General features: G+C 50.9%; 2 protein-coding genes across 3 annotated transcripts; both read right to left on the reverse strand.

The window, feature by feature from the left end:
* Positions 1–345: 345 nt before the first annotated feature.
* Positions 346–3,436, reverse strand: MYL6 (myosin light chain 6). Of its 2 annotated transcripts, XM_065934927.1 has the most exons (7): positions 3,343–3,436; positions 3,058–3,085; positions 2,057–2,200; positions 1,684–1,857; positions 1,518–1,595; positions 1,192–1,236; positions 346–535 (listed from the first exon to the last, which is right to left on the reverse strand). In XM_065934927.1, exons 1-6 carry the CDS (start codon positions 3,343–3,345, stop codon positions 1,208–1,210), a joined length of 456 nt encoding a protein of 151 aa, XP_065790999.1. In that variant the 5' UTR covers positions 3,346–3,436; the 3' UTR covers positions 346–535; positions 1,192–1,207. The 2 variants fall into 2 exon arrangements, with proteins under 2 accessions (XP_065790999.1, XP_065790998.1); XM_065934926.1 differs by lacking the exon at positions 1,192–1,236.
* Positions 3,437–3,708: 272 nt separating this feature from the next.
* On the reverse strand, positions 3,709–6,437 carry MYL6B (myosin light chain 6B). Its single transcript, XM_065934925.1, has 7 exons — positions 6,209–6,437; positions 5,466–5,493; positions 5,109–5,252; positions 4,736–4,909; positions 4,131–4,208; positions 3,940–3,977; positions 3,709–3,805 (listed from the first exon to the last, which is right to left on the reverse strand). The coding sequence occupies exons 1-6, from the start codon at positions 6,389–6,391 to the stop codon at positions 3,949–3,951; spliced, it is 636 nt and encodes a 211-aa protein (XP_065790997.1). The 5' UTR covers positions 6,392–6,437; the 3' UTR covers positions 3,709–3,805; positions 3,940–3,948.
* Between the last annotated feature and the right edge of the window lie 10,432 nt (positions 6,438–16,869).

The raw sequence follows: 16,869 nt of genomic DNA on the forward strand, positions 1-16,869 counted from the left end.
TCTCGCTGCAGTGACAGCTCAGGCAGTACTAATATGGCCTGACTCTCGCTCCGGTAAACACCTCCCGGGCTCCCTGACAAAAGGCCTTCCACGGCAGGGAGGGCTCGGAGAGGACTCGGCCCCACAAGGGGTGGAATGAGGGTGGCCAGCCTTAGTCCTGCGGGCATTTATGGCTTTCCCAATCCCCCAGTGTAGCCTCTGTAGCACCGTGAGTGAAGCCAGCATTTCTTAACTGAGCAAAGGCGGCTCCTACAGGCCCGAGGCTGGCTTTCCCCAACCTCTGGTCCACTGACCCGGGACTGTGTTCCCTTTCACCCTGCTCAGGAAGAAGAGCAGAACTGCACATAGAGCAGAGAACAAGTTTATTTGGTGAATGCTGATGGCAGACATATCCAAGAGAGAGAATCTGGGGAAAATACTGTGACAGGAGAACCTAGGAAGCCTCCAGGCTACACACACAGTCTCCCACAAGGACGGTGCAGCGTCCACGCACATGGGGGACATCCTCAGCCATTCAACACCATGCGGACAAGCTCTGTGGAAAGGAGAGGGGGTGAGCCAGGGAGCAGGGCGGAGGGGAGGGGTCCGCCAGGAGACCACAAGACCACAGAGGCAGCGTGAGGAACGTGCCCGCCGCGGCCAACCTTGGGGTCAGCTTGCAGAGGGGCCGCCTTGCGTCTGCCCAGTACTCTCGGCCCCCAGCTCCCCTCCCAGCGGCTGTTAGTCCCCCGCCCCACCCCGAGCGGCAAGAAGACAGCAGAGGCGGAAGAGTTCCCAACTACACCTAGGGCTACTGCCAGCCACTGCCGGGAGGAGGAGACAGAGTTGTGGGTTAGGGTACCTCCAAGCTGCCCAGCGGAAAGAAGGGGAAAGACCTACAGCAGCACGATGGGGCAGGCAACCCACGCCCCCCGCCCTCCACGTGATCCCGGGCTACAGGACCACCACGAAGCCAGACAGGGCTAGGTAGGCTGGTGTGAGTTCCCAGACACCAGCGCCCTAGAAGCCAACCAGACCTCAGAGCCCGTCCCAGGAGAGCAGGAGGTACCAGCGCCCAGGCTGTCCTCGCCCCTCCCCAGTCAGCTCCATGCAGACATGCCGGGAGGAGGAAGGCAGATGGCGGGGGAGGGCAGGGGCTGGGGAGGAACCCACGGGGAGGGCAGCTAGGGGAGGGGCTGGGAGGAGCCGTACCCGCCCCACGGGCCGGTCACCCCGACAGGATATGCCTCACAAACGCTGCAGGAAGGAAGAGACACGGTGAAGACAAGACGCAGGCGCGGGGTGAAGGGGTCGGGCGGCCCGGGGCCCGACATCCCGTAGTTTTCACCTCCCACCCCTTCCCCACCCTGCAGGCCCCGGGAGCTCTTCCCTGCCTCACACCCCCCTGGCTCCCGCTCCTGGCTGGGCCGGGCCCTGCCCGTGCCCCCTGGCACTTGTTTAGGAGCCTGAATCCAGGGACGGGAAAGCCCCCGGTGCTGTGCCTGACCTGCCCCGTGAGACCCCGGCTCGTCCCTCACCTTCGTAGTTGATACAGCCGTTGCTGTCCTCATGCCCGGCCACCAGCATCTCTACTTCTTCCTCTGTCATCTTCTCACCTGCAGAGGGGAAGGGACGCGAACGTTCTGGAGTCGGGTGACATCGGGATGTCTAGCAGGTGGCACCTCAAGAAGGGCAGAGCCTCACCCAGTGTGACGAGAACGTGCCGGATCTCAGCACCCATGACGGTGCCGTTCCCTTCCTTGTCAAACACCCGAAGGCCTTCCACATAGTCCTCGTAGGTGCCCTGGTCCTTGTTCTTGGCCACAGTCTGCAGCATGGGCAGGAAGTGCTCGAAGTCCAGGACCTTCACGTTCATCTCTGCCGAAAGGGAGGGGAAGCTAGGTCACGTGTTCTCAGGACTGGGGGTTAAGGGGCTCCCGCTCCAGGCAGCAGCAATCTGTGGGATTTGCTAGGCAAGACCCGCTCTTGTTTGGGGTCTAGGAAGATAAAAGGAAGCTATTAGCCGAAGACTGCAGGCCCTCCACCACACTGCGGAGTTGTTCTTAAGGACGCTCACCATCACTCTTGGGGTTCCCCAGGACTTTGAGCACCTCGGCGTTGGTGGGATTCTGGCCCAGGGCCCTCATCACGTCCCCACACTGACTGTACAGGATCTTGCCATCCCCCGTTCGGTCAAACAGCTGGAAGGCCTCCTTGAACTCTGAGGATTCAGATAAACATCAGTACGGGACCCATGGGTGTTAACCCCAACCCTCTTCCACAGTCCCCACTGCCCATTCGACTCTGATCATGCTGAGGAAATCAAATATTTATAACACTGTACACCCAAGCCCTCCGAGAGGTATCCAGTGTCTGCCCCTCGCAACTCAGGTGTCCCACATGAAGACCTGGCCTTCCTCAACCCTTAGCAGAGTGGTGACGGCCACTTACATACCCTCTCCGCCTGCAGCAGGCCTGCCCAGCCTCCTCATTACACAACTCAGGGCAGGAATTTGCCACCGCCCAGTCTGGGCCCTGTCCTTATAAGGAAGTGGGAGCCGCGGCCTGGGACTGGGGTCACCCCAGCCTGCCGCTTCTCCCCCCTGTAGTACAGGGCCCTTTCAGAGGGCACTGCGACAAAGAAGTATCCTCAGCAAACTGCCCTGTTGCACTTTCACAGTAAACAGGTCCCTGCTGTTTACAGCCTTCACAATTCCAAGCTGAGGGTGGGGGTGGTTATCACAGGAGGAAGAGGCAGAAGTGGCGGATTAAGGAACAGAGGAGCACAAACAGCTTAATGCACCGTCCCCAAGCCCCCCACACAGCAGGCATTAGTGACCAAGTCGTTTCACACACCCACAGCACCTACAACTCACCCAGTGCTTGGGGCTCAGATCTAGAGTAGAAGGGAGGGAGGAAGAAAGAGTGAGAAAAGAAAATGCAAGATCCAGAAGGAAGGAGAAGGGAGCCCAAGAGGTGCTCCCCTGGGGGTGCCGAAGAGCAGGCGGTGGGGGCGAAGGAGCTCGAGGGCGTGTCCCCCTCCCTAACACGGCCTCGGCGGGGTCAGAGACGGCCTACCTGCGGTCTGGTCCTCGGTGAAGTCGCACTGCTCGGAGAAGACGAGGTGGTCAGCACCTTAACTCCAGTCCCCCAGCTCCGCCCCGGCCCCAAGAACTCAGAGCCGCACACTCCTGCTCCACGCGAGGGGCTCGCGTCCCAGCAGCGCAGGATCCAGACCCGCCAGCCCCAGCGCCAGCCCCCGAGGGCCTCAGGCTCATCCACCCGCTGCTCCCCGCCCGCCCCCTCCCCGGCTCCCCGCCGCGCGCCCCCAGCCCCGCTCATCCCCGCGGCCCCGGGCCCCACCATCTTGGCGCTCGGCTCTCGGGGCCTTTTCCCGCAGTAATGGCTCCGGCTCCCGGCCCAGCCCTAGTCTTAGTACGTCCCGATGACGTCGCCCAGCGGACCCAGCCAATAGGGATCCTGGCCCGGGTTTATGCAGATGACGTTACTATATTAGTAATGAGGTGGGCGGGGCCAGCCGGTGTCCTAGTCCCCGGAACAGCCCCACCTGGGGCGTAGAAACTGCAGAACTAGGTGGAGTGGGGCGCGAGGAATCTGCTCCTGCGAGCAGCGAGAAGGTCAGAGGAGGTCGCATTGGTGGGTGCGGGTGGGCACAGGAGAGCCTGCTCTTTCCCTCCCCCACCTCTAAGGAAAGCAAGAGTCGGAAGCTAAGGGAGGAAACGTCTCTTTATTTTGAAACAATAGCCTCCTAGCGACAGGAACGTGCTTTTGCCTGGTGGGGGCCCAGCGTCCGACCCCACTGCACCTGTGGAAAAAGATGAACGTTGCCGAATCCTGCCGCTCTCGCGCAGCAAGACACGGAAACGCACTCCCCTGCTTTTGTACGCAGGCAGGTCAGGAAGGAGGCTGGCCTCTCAAGGCGCAGTGAGAGCGCCCTACCTGCATTGCTCAGACGCTTAGGATGTGCTTCAGGAAGGCTGCAGAGAGAAGAGGCAAGAGGGGCTTCAGAAGCTGGCCTGATGCTAAGCCATCTGACTTTAGATAATTCGGGCTCCAGGAGGCCTCCACCCACATACCCCGGGCCTCCGCCCCCCTCCTCCCCAGTCCTTTCTGCCCCTCTGGCCCCTCACCTTCGTAGTTGATGCAGCCACTGCTGTCCTCATGCCCTGCCAAAACAGACTCCACCTCCTCTTCAGTCATCCTCTCTCCTGGGTCCAGACACACACAACGCTTTAGCCCCTGCCTTCCCTCCCTCATCAACCCGCGCCTCTTTCTTCTGGTGTTACCTCCTCTTCTACCACCCTGGAGACTTGCCCAGAGCAACAGTCCCCCAAGAGAATTCCCTCTTTGTAGTGGGCATGCCTTGAATGTGTCTCTGAATCTTGCTTTCCATTTCACCTCAATTATAGGTGGTGAAAGCTTTGACAGACAAGGAAACTGAATTCTAGAGGATTAAGAAACAGACCGTATCATAGAGTACAGTCATCTCTTCTCAAGACTGAAACTCAGATTTCCCGCCTCTTTCCCTTTCTTCCGCCCTTGGGGAGGCAGCTGCAGCCCACTCCCTTTAGACTGGAGGAAGACCTTCAGATGCTGTCCCTAAGGCTCTGACCTTCTCAGGCTCCTGCCCGTGACCCGCAGGACAGTAATCCCTCACCCGCTCTGCCTACTTGGCTACCCTTCTTAGTTCATCCCCTCCTCTCAACACCCCCAGGAGTTCTGGTGCCCGCCTCACCCAGGGTGGTGAGGACATGTCTGAGCTCGGCCCCCATGACTTTGCCGTTCTGCTCTTTGTCAAACACCCGGAGGCCCTCCAGGTAGTCCTGGTATGAGCCTCGGTCCGGCATCTTGGCGACTGCCTGGAGCATGGGCAGGAAGGTCTCAAAGTCCACACGCCGGGACTTCAGCTCTGAGACAGAGGTGAAGGAGAGGTTACCACGGTGTCACCTAGGACCCAGCTCCCATCCCCACCACCAACATTCAGATATTTTTCTGCCCTTATGTTTGACAGTTTTTAAAGTCCTGGCACCCACCTCAGCATCCTTTATCACCTTACCAACATTCCACCACCAAACTGAAAACCCTCATTTTCCCAGAGGTGCCCTCACCATCACTCTTGGGGTATCCCATGACCCTGAGCACCTCGGCGTTGGTGGGGTTCTGGCCCAGAGCCCTCATCACGTCCCCACACTGGCTGAACTGGATCTTGCCATCCCCGACTCGGTCATACAGCTCGAAGGCCTCCTTGAACTCTGGAGTGTAACGAGAGGTCAGTGTTGACAAGGGGTTCTCATCACCACCAGGAGAGAGGAAATTCAGAAACAATGTGCTTGAGCTGGGCAGAGCAGAGAACGCAAGGAGCATGAGTGTGGGAGGTTTCAAGGTCGGGAATGGAGGTAGGGAATTAGAAAGAGGATCTGACTAGGGACTGGGGATGGCCAGTGGGCTCAGGGGCGTCTCCTCACCCTCCAGCTGGTCCTTGTTAAACTCGATCTGTGGAAGAGAAGAGCAGGTGAGGAGAGATGACAGGACTCACGCAATCCCTCTCCAGCACTCCTCCCGACCAACTGGCAGCCACTGCTGGGGAGGGGCCCGTAGGGACCAGGCTGGGAACCCAGCCACCACAGTCCCATTCCCAGCTCCAGAACTTGGGAGAATCCCAAGAGGAGGAATTATTGGGGGGAGGGTTTCCTGGGAACAGGGTTAATCCCATGCCACCTGTTCCCCTCCCTCTCCTGCCCTGAGCCCTGCATCCCTCACATAACTGGGGGCTGAACAAAGGCTAAATTTACCCCTGGCCCCCAGCTGTGATTGTCTAACAAGTCTGTCCTCTTCAGCCTTCCCTCCTGGGGTTCAGAGCTGTGGCTTTTCATATTGAATAGTCAGACAGGCACAGGCGGCAGCTCCCCCCTTTCACCTTGAAACTGTCCTGAGAACCCAGATGTTCCCCATCTTACAGGCTCTGCCTCCAGCAGGACAGTCAGTGACAAAGTGATGTACATACACACGTGTTATCGGTTAGAGGCAGAGGGCAACAAAGACAATACTCGTTAAGTTTAGATGCTTCCAAGCGGGGGGTACTAAGAAAAACCCCCACCATCATCCAGTGCTTACTGATTCCCTACCTTCTAGATACCCGTAGTCCCCTAGGCTGTATCCCACTGGTGTACCAACCCCTCCATTCTTTTCTCACTTTTCAGGGACTTACCACCACTTTGGAGAGATCGATGGGGGGCTCCTGGGGTTTCGCAGGTTTCTCAAGGATTAGAGGGACAGCTGGTGGTAGCTCAACCTTGGATGGAGGGGGCCCTACTGCGGGCTTAGCAGCAGGCTTGGAGGCAGGAGGGGGCCCCACTGGTTTCTTCACGGGAACATCCTTCTTGGGAGGCATGATGTCGGGTGGCCAAAGGACAGTGTGCCGACGGGGGCACCCATCTCTGTTTAAATAGTCAGGGAGTCTGGGATGTCAAGGGGCGGGGGCAGTGGCAGGGAGCCGGTTGGCCGGGGGGAGGGTGAGATAGAGGAGAGAGATGCCGGCTGCCCTCACTCCTCTGGCCTCGTGTGGTTCAGGATCCCTGCCCCAAGGTCTTCTCCCTTCTGTCCACCCCGCCCCACATGCTGACCAGAACAATGGCCCTTTGGGGGCAGGGGGAGGAAGGCAGAGACAGCCCAGAATGGGGGAGTTAACTTTCAGGGTGCAGATAGGAGGGTTGCCAGGGACAAACTGAAACGGGGGTGAGGAAAAGAAGGGGACCAAGAAAATTCTGACCCCCTGACTTGGAATAGACCTTTCTCCTAGCAGCTTTAGATTCTTGAAGATGGAGGCAAGGATGGGGACCTTATTAAAGTGGGGTCTGGGAGTAGTGAAAGGAGAAAAAGACAAGCAGCCCTTCCACTTCCCTCTGCCTATGGATGAGGAGCGGGGTGGTTCACCCCACAGCTTACAATACCCGGTACCTCAAGTCCCTCCCTCCCAGCCCAGAACTGGAACTGTGCACTGCCCCATACGCAGAGAGTAACAGAAGGGCGTGACTCCCACCCACTGTCTCCCATCCCCAGTGTTGTTTTAGGAGTGGGGATGGAGGGAAGGATTGAGGTTAATACCCATCACCCATACCCCGAAGAAAGGAGCCCTTGTCCACAAGCCTATGGTCATTCAAGTCAGACAAAGACGGGGTGCCTGCTGAACCTGCAGGGACTCCATGGTGGCACCTGAGGCGAAAGGCAGCTCTGAGAGACAAAAGGCCTAATTTCTAAAATCTCTAATCCAAAAAATAAAATAAAATAAAATCTCTAATCCATAAAGATGTGCGAGGTCCTCTGGGCTCCATGAGTATTCAACCCTCAAGCAGAAGGATAATAAAACCCTGACTTGGCAGTCAGGTTGCAAACCTTGGGGGCACTGGGGAAAGGTGGAAGTCAGGGGCCTCTGAAAGAGGGGAGGGTTTGCTGGTTATTTTTGTACGGGGTAAAGAAGGCGATGATTTAGACAGCATTCTGAGAAAGACAGTAGTGATTCCACTTAGGGGTTTAGAGAGTTGATGCTGGGTCTCCCACTCGCAAAAAAAACCATCTGAACCTCATTGCTGCAAATCGCCTCATTTTAGGAAAATCAGAATCTTTCCTCTAGCCAGGAGTACATCTCACACACACACACACACATACCCCTACACACACACCCCTAAGCCTTAAATAAAGGAAAGAGCCCCTCCCCAGCGCCCCAAAACTCACCCTGCGCGGTCCAGGTAAGGGGCGGAGGCGGGGCGCAGGGCAGCCGCGGGCCCTGAAGGGTTAATTTCCGCGGCCTCGGAGCATGCCGGGAGGTGTAGTCCTCGCGCGCCCGCGGGCTCACGGGAAACACCGCGGTCAGGCTCAGGGAGGATGCTGGCGCAGTGACTTCCGGCCCGCGGCGGCGGCTGGTGACGCAGGTTTTGGGGGTGCTGTTTCTGTCCCAGAACCCAAAGGCAGTGAGCACTTTACAGCCCCTATCCCTGGCCGTGAAACTGTGCGCGGTCCCTCAGGATAGCTCCTTGCTTGGCTCTGAGTTCCCCGTTTAGTGTGGGCGGGGATTTATTCCCGAATCCACTGGCAAGAACGCAGAACGAGGGGGAAAGTCTGCAGCTGCGGCAGGCCGGATGGAGGTCAGATAGTAGGAAGCGCTTACTCCCTCGGGCAGAATGCTTCGGCCTTTTTAGCGTCCTCTCACTGTTTGGTAGAAAGAGAACAGAATTGTGAAGTGATTGGCCTCCAACTAATAAAATAATATTTAAAAAAATAATAAAAATAAAAAATAAAAATAAAAAAAAAAAGAAAGAGAACAGAAGCCGTTGAGTTGCCTTGTCACTTGGAACAGTTAACTGAAGCTTCTCGTTTTTTAAAAAATGAACTGGCAGTTGAAGTGGTAAACGCTGGAGTGAAGCCGGGTCCCCTGCGCTAGTCGCTCTAGGTTGAGATTTCCCCCTTCAGCGGCAGCGTGTGTACCGGCTTCCCTGCCTCTTCGCAGGTCTTGGAATGCAGGGCTGGCTTCTCCAGCCTTAGACTACAAGTCTCTGCCCAGCATTGGCCATCTCTTTCCCGCAGATGGTTGTTGGTTTTAGATTTTTTTTTTAATTGAGGTATAGGTGTACAAATATAAGTCTGAGGTGTACTACGTAGTGATTCACAGTTTTTAAAGGTTACACTCTGTTTATAGCTATTATAATTTTTGCCTGTATTCCCTGTGTTGTACTTCCCCCAGATGAATGTCAGAGTTCCTGTGTGTGCTTGGAGGGAGCCAGTCCAGGCAGGCCTGACGTCACTGGCTGGACCAGTAAATGCCCTGGTTGCTCGCACGGTGCTGGACTTCGGGGCTTGCCTGGATGGGCAAGCAGTGGGTCGGAGAAGAACACTCACCACCGGAGCTCAGTGGTGTGAGGCACAAGTGAGCTTATGGGCAGCGCAGAAGTGACACTTGCTGGTTGGGGAAAGCTTCTTGGAAGACCAGGAGTGGGTTGTGTAGTAGAAACAACGATGAGCAGGGTGTTAGCAGCTATTCTGGAGGTCTCAGTAGAGCAGGTACTGATGTGAACCATAGGGGGCGCTAAAGAATGTGGACTGAGACCAGCCTGCCTAGATTTGGGGGTGGGGGAGGGGTTTCTGTTTAAATTTGAAACTAGGTTCTGCCACGAACAAGCAAGTTCAGTGATCAATAATACCTAACCTTGTAGTTCTGTTGGGAGGATTCAGTGTGTTAATTTTTGTAAGACAGAATGGACCAGGCACAGAGTAAATGATTTGTTAGCTAAACTTCTTTACCCTTCCCAACATATGAAGTAGTTGGTATTTCCTCATTTTTCATCCATAAAAGATGACTAGGCATGAACAGATGGAAAGCAAGAAAGAATACATTTGTCTTAAGTGTTTGGTTACAAGACTGTTTGGGGGAGGGCCACATCAAAGATGACTTTTTGTGTCTTTCATCACTTCCACAGAAGTTGATTTTGAAGGTGGTTTATCTGATTTTTTTCTCCTTCCCCTTTATAATTGCCCTTTGGCAGTCTGCCAAGGAGAAGTGCTTATGGCATCATCTGACTCTCTAGCGTTTTGTCTGATTTATAGATAAGCGGTGCAAGAAGAAAAGATGAAGTCCTTTGGCAAATCAAGTTGGAGAACTATCCTTCATTTTCTGTAATATCTCTGTCTTTTAATCATAAATAACACAAACCAGGCTGAACGTGGTCTTAGCTGGGCATAGGTGATTTATGCATCATGCATCTGGGCTTTCGGTGACAAATGCCCAGCTCTTCTCTCCTCCTGCGCCACCTAGGGTGTGACTTGTGTGTCCTTAAGGATTGCATATTCTAATGTTAGTCAAACTAAAATAATTAGGAAGAGCAGAGCTTTTTAAAATACAATTTTAAAGGTTCCTTTCCAATTACAGTCATTGCAAAGCATTGGCTGTACTCCCCATGTTCTAAGGCGTATGCTTGAGCCTGTCTTACACCCGTTGTTTGCACCTCCCGCTGCCCTCTCCCTCCCCACTGGTGACCACTGGTTTGTTCTCTGTGAGTCTGTTTCTTTTTTGTTATGTTCACTGATTTGTTTTTTTTTTAGGTTCCACATATAAGTGATGTCATACAGCCTTTCTTTCTCTGAGATGCTTCACTTAATGTAATGCCTTCCAAGTCCATCCATGTTGCGACAGGTGGCAACATTTCATTCTTTTTGTGGCTGAGTAGTATTCCTGTGTGTCTGTGTACACACCACATCTTGTTCCACTCGTCTGTTAATGGACACTTGAGTTGCTGCTGTATTCTTGACAATTTTAAATAATGCTGTTGTGAACACTGGGGTATTGGTTTTTGGGTTGTTTTTTTTTAATATATACCCAAGAGTGGAATTGCTCGGTCATATGGTAGCTGTTTTTAGCCTTTGAGGAACTTCTGTGCTGCCTTTCATGTGGCTGCATCAGTTTACACTCCTGCCATGGTGTGCAAGGGCTCTTTTCCTCACATCCTCGTCAGCGTTCTTATTTGTGTTCTTGTTGATGTTAGCCATTCAGACAGTGTGAGGTGAGGATGGGCACAGCTTATGAAAGGTCTCCCTTTTAATGTACATTAAAACCCGATGGGACAGTTTCTGGTGTTACGAGGCACTGTGTAGATCTTTAGTAACTTGAATAACTGTGGTTTCACCCTATACACCTTACCTAGCTCTTTCACCAGTGACTAATGTGTTAAGATGGATAATAGTTTAGGTAGAGAGACCCCAGTTTCCTCAGTAAGTAGGAAATATGTCTTCAGTCCTCTGGCATTTTGATCAGAAAGTGGTACTGGTGGTGATGCATGATAGAAGAGAGAGGATGATGAGGATGTTTTATGATACACAGGTCATTTATGAAGTCCTTTCCAAGACCCATTTGACACATATAAACAGAAAGATTGGTTTTCTGGTAAGAAATGCTAATTTCATTTTTGTAATATTCTAAAACGGTGATACTCAGATTTAGCTGTTCTTTAAAATTTCCTGTAAGCAGACAAACTTCCAGATTCTGCTCCCAAAGATTCTGATTCTAGGTCTGTGTTAGGGCCTGGAAATCTATTTGAAATATTTTTAGCCTACTGGAAAGCACAGAGAATAAACTAACAGACATAGGTAATAAAAGTGATCTTTTAAAAATGTGCATTTGATCATGTCATCTTCCTGTTTAAAATCCTTTCACATGCTTTGATAAAAAAGAATCCTCACATTAGGCCACAAAAGCCAGCATAGTTTCACAACACTCCTGCCTGAACCAACCATACCTACTAGCTTCTAGATCTTCAAAAGAACGCTATTCTCCTTGGCTTAGGATGTTACCTCTTTATATTCCTGCCCCCTCTCCCCACCAACACACACTATTTCCAGGGCCAAGCAGAGCATAGCGCCTGGCATATGCTGGGCACTCAAATATCTGTAGAATGAATGGCAATCTGGGTGAAAGGGGAGAGTTAGGAATGGACGCTGATACTAGTAAGTCAACAGGGAGATAGGTTGGGGATTCAGGAGACTGAGAGCGTTCCCACGTTCTGAGCTCTTTTATCTTGAAGTAGAGAGTGAGGTGACTACCACTCATATAGCACCGGGGACTCTTCTCAGTGCTCTGTGGTGACCTCAACGGGAAAGAAGTCCGAAGAAGAGGGAGTGTGTGCACACGTGTGGCCGGTTCGCTTGGCTCTACAGCGGAAGCGCAGAGCGTTGTTCAGCTCCTCCGGTGAACATTTTTTTAAAGTGAGGTGATCAGTTTGCAAAAACAGGAAGTAGAAGCCGTTGGCTTGAGAAAGTGGTGAAGGTTTGAAATAGGTGCTTTGGAAGGAGGGTGACAGCTTACTGGGGACCCACTGACAAACACTCGTTTGACATTTATTGAGTGGCTACTCTGCTCCGCCCGTGAGCTTGCTGAAGAGCGTGCAGGACGGTTGTCAAAGGAGATCAGAAGTCTGTGATGGCGCTGACCCACGGGAGGTGATTTTCCTCTTCCAGTGGTACCCAGCCACGTGGATGATCAAGCTAGAGAACCCAGGCAGCTGGAGTGCTAGTGGCTTAAATTTTATGGATTAGGGATAATGGGTGACTTTGGGAGCCAGGAAGTTGAGAGTCTAACTAAAAGAAGGTTTGTATAAAAAAAAAAAAAAAAAAGAAGGTTTGTAGTCCAGGCCAAATAGAGGAGTGAGTATGAAAGTGACTGATTAAACTGAGAGAATGTGGGAGGTCATAAAGCTGGTGTCTCAAAGAGGATGAATAAGTGAGATGTTTGGAGACCTCAGAGTTGTAGTTGGAGAAAATAGCACGCTGGAGATTAAAATTTCAAAGAATATAGGAGAAGGCAGGAAGTAGGCGAGTTGGCCATGGGGTGAATGGTTGAAAGGGTAATGAGGTGAAGGTCACTGGGTTTAAGGAGAGTGATCCTTAACGTTCGTTCAATTGCAAATAGCAAAAAAATCTGACTGAAACTGGCTCAACAAGATTAATTGGCTTCAGTAATTGGAAAGAGGTAGGGTGGGTTTTCAGTTCAGATTGATCCAGAAATTCATGACATCACCAAGGGAATTAATTCTCTTGCCACCGTCCCTGTGTTAGCTTCTTCCTTGGATCCTTTCCTGGAGCTAGATGCGGCTTAGCTGCACATCCTTATACCACAGAAGGAAGGGAGAGAGCCTCTCTTGACCATTGCAATCAGTTCCTGACTAGACCTACTTAGAAAAATGCACATCCACCCTTGAACTGGGCTTCCCTGGTGACTCAGAGGTTAAAGCGTCTGCCTGCAATGCAGGAGACCTGGGTTCGATATCTGGGTTCAATCCCTGGGTCGGGAAGCTCCCCGGAGAAGGAAATGGCAACCCACTGCAGTATTCTTGCCTAGAGAATCCCACGGACAGAGGAGCCTGGCGGGCTGCTTCCCTCACTTCACCCTTGAGCTAATCACTATGGTCAGGGAAATAAATATGCCCTGATAGGTTCAGTCTGGGTTATTGCCTTACCCTGTGGTGAGGAGGATGGTGTTACTTTGACTCTCTTAAGCCACCCAGGGTGGTGGATCCACCTGCCACTGGAGGTGGATTGGAGCTCATCCAGATGGGGAGGAAAGGGCGTTGGGGAGGAAACCAAGAGTGTCCACCAAATGAGGAACTATGATTCTAGTTATTGAATAACTTGCAGTGTACAGTGAAGACTCCAGGTGACAGCAGTATTCAGGGCACCACACCCTTCTGTAAATACTGCGTGTGTGTACTTGGGGAGTGACAGCAATGGGGAAGGCAGAGACAGTGTGTCAGATTGGCATCATCGCCAAAGGGGCTGAGATTTTCTTCACCGCCCTGAGAATAATGATGGGGATGCGGCTCTGGGGTGCAAAGAGAAGGTGGAGCCCATCTCCCAGTGCAAGCACGTGGAGTTAAGGAGAAAGAGCGGTCTCCTCTGGAGGGTGCTTCTGGTGAATGAGTTCTCTTGCGAGATGGGCCAGGTTTCAGGGAAGGCCAGAGTGAACTTTGTGTAAATACGAATTGTAAGGAGTAGAGTGAGTGGGAAGTGCTATATGGAACTAGGTTTGCAGAGAGCGCAGTGGAAAGGTTTGAGAAGGCCCTTCAGCTGCCCACTTACGCTTACTCTTTATACCTTTTTTTTTCTTTATACCTTTCTTATGTGCAGTGGTATTATAATTACTCTACTTGCCTGATCACCCTGCTTGTTCCTAGGTTTTTAATTCTCTTTAAAAAAATTGACATTTAACATTATTTTAGTCTCAGGTGTACAACATAATGATTTGATATTTGTATACGCTGTGAAATGATCATCACAACAAGTCTAGTTAACATGTTACCATATAAAAAATTGGTGTGTGTGTTATGAGAACGTTTTAAAGATTTATTCTTAGCAACTTACAAACATGAAATGCAGTATTAAGTCCAGTCACATGCTGTAGTCACACCACATCCCCGGGGCGTGTAGCTGCAGCTTTAGCTTCTGACTCCCCTCGCCCGCTTCCCCCTCCCTCCCCGGCCGCACCGGCCTGGCCTCTGAGCTTGGCCTTGTTGCTGTCCTCAGTGTCCCTGAGGTTCCACCTACAAGTGGACTCAGCGTTTGTTTTTCTCTGTCTGATTTATTTCATTTGCCGTAATGCCCTCAGCTCCCACCCGTGGAATGGAATGGCAGGATTTCCTTCCTTTTTACCACTGAATAATATTTCATGATGTTGATACAGCACATCTTCTTTATCTGCTCACCCACCGATGGCCACTTCGGTTGTTTCCATACCTCGGCTACTGTCAGTAACGCTGCAGTGAGATAGGAGTGCATCTATCTTTTCTAGTCATTTTTTTAAACATAATTTACTACAGGTCTCTGCAGTATATATAAAACATTTTAGTGCAACAGCTTACAAATTGTTTTCCTTTCAAAAAACAAATCAACAGCCCTCTACATCCTGCAGAAGTGACTTGCCTACTCTGCCTCTTTTTTTTTTTTCTTTTTTTTTCACCCATTAACACAGAGAAACCTTTGTTTGAAAAGAATACGAAAACTTGCTACAGAAACCCCCTGGGGAAAGAGGGTGTGTCCTGCAATGGGCCTCTAACCAATGTTTCTGGTTTTTTTTTTTTGTTTGTTTGTTTTTTCAGAAAAATACCCAGAAGTGGAATTGCTGGGTCATAGTTCTATTTTTAATTTCTTAGGAAACCTCCATACTGTTCTCCATAGTGTTTGTACCAATTTACATTCTCACCAACGGTGCACAAGTGTTCCCTTTTCTACACACCCTCACCAACTCTTATTTCTCGTCTTTGATAATAGCCATTCTGACAGGTATGAGATAGTATCTTATTGTGGCTTTGATTTGCATTTCCCCAGTGATTAGTGATGTTGAGCACCTTTTCACTTACCTGTTGGCCACCTTCCTTGGAAAACACCTGTTGGTGTATCTTCTTTGGAAAAATGTCTATTTAGATCTTATGCCCATTTAAAAAAAAAGATTATTTATGGGTTTTTGTGTTGAGTTGTCTGATATTTTGGATATCAATCCCTTGTCAGATAACTGATTTTTAAATATTTTCTCCCACTCAATAGGCTGATTGTTTCTTTTGCTCTACAGAAGTTTTTCAGTTTTATGCATTCCCACTTGTTTATTTTTGCTTTTCTTGCCTTTTCTTCTGGCATCACGTTGGTTTTTGGTTCTTTAGGATAGTCTTACCTTTGCATTTCAGTAGCCTTCCTAAAGCAGTGCTTCACAAATGTTATCTGATTCCCAACCCAGGAGTGGAAAATTGACAGGTAGGGGAATTGCTGCTGGAGAGGAGAGAATGCCTACTGATTTCACCAAGAAATGACAATTGGTAATTTGACAGTGAGGGAAGAGGCAGGAAAATCTGTAAAAGCAGGCAAAATTTTGCTCATCAGTTGGCAAAGATTTTTTTAAGTTGTAATATCTAAAAAGGATATAGGAAAATATGTGTATTGCTGGTAAGAGTAGAAAAGTCATATAATTTCCTTTAGAATGCAGCTTGGAAGAATATATTGTCATTCGGGGATTCCCTGGTGCACTCTCACTGCTGTGGCGTGGGTTCAGTCCCTGGAGGGGCCTGAGGTCCCACAGGCCACACCAACTGGGCAAAAATAAACTGTGTGTGTGTTCCCACAGCGAACAGCAAAACAGAACTACCTTTATTTCTGACAGCACAGAATCAGTTTAACTACAGGGCAATCGTTCTATAGAACTGTACATGTTGTAACAGTTACAAATTACACTTTCAAAGAATATTTAATGAAGTGTAAAAATGCTTATTATGTGTTAAGTGGAAAAAAAGCAGGTTATAATCCTACTTTAAGAACTGTTTACTCCTGTAGTGATGTTAGCTTTTCGTCCTCGTGCTAGTGACCTCAGGCCTTAAATCCACTGCAGCCCCAGAGAGCACACCTTCCCACCAAGAACCCAGCGAAAGGGAGGGAGCAGCAAGGTTTCTTCTGCCGACACTCCATCCCCGGGTGACTTCCTCTTGCATGTCACTGACCACAGCCTGGTCACACAGCCACTCTTTAAGTTGCAGTGGAGTCTGGGAAAGTGAGTATCCAGCAAAGAGGCTTCGGATTAATCCCTTGGGGCTGGCACGCTGCCACCAAGAATGCCCGGGGGCCCTGCGTGTAGGGAAGAGGAGCAGATGGCCGTTGGGCAGGCAGATGCGTGGCCCACCCAGTTAACCACAGCATGTTTGGGCCAGTGAAGCCGCCGTCCAGGAGGGCAGCGTCCGTGAACATCGGCGGCAGCGCACCCGCGTGCTGTCACCTCTGCCTTTTCTCCGGAAGAGGCATCGGGTCACGTGCGTCCGTCCCTGGCCAGCTGTTTTAAGAAATACCAAATCGGCATCTGTGTAACTGCTGTGTTAACCACCCTCAGTGCAGTTTATACAAGCGCAACAGTGTACCAAACTGTCTTATCTCGCGTTTATCAATAATACGTAGATCAAAAGATGTATATATAGATCAATAACCCTTCTCTTACGTATGCTGAACTTGGAAAGGTTGGGGAAGAGTAGAGACCCTTCTGGGACGGGAGAATCTGCGCCATGTCCTTTAGTTTTCTGGAAAGGTAATTACTTGGAAGAGATGGAACTCGGTAAAGAGTGCTTCTTAAAATCACACGTTTCAGGATCCCGGAAGCCAGCTATAACAGCAGGCCTTGGGTTGCATGCCCAGTATCGAATAATAAGAGAGACCTTAGAAATATAAGTTCCTCTGCCCTGTGTTTTGGGGTTTTCACCCGTTAAGTTTGTGGGTTTAGGGAAGGGCAACAGAGACTTTTTGCTCATGGCCAAGGCTCTTAATGTTGATGGCAAGGAAGTAGAGATGGCAGAACAATCAGTG

The sequence above is a fragment of the Muntiacus reevesi genome, chromosome 4, assembly GCF_963930625.1.
Source record: "Muntiacus reevesi chromosome 4, mMunRee1.1, whole genome shotgun sequence".
NCBI classification, from domain to species: Eukaryota; Metazoa; Chordata; class Mammalia; order Artiodactyla; family Cervidae; genus Muntiacus; species Muntiacus reevesi.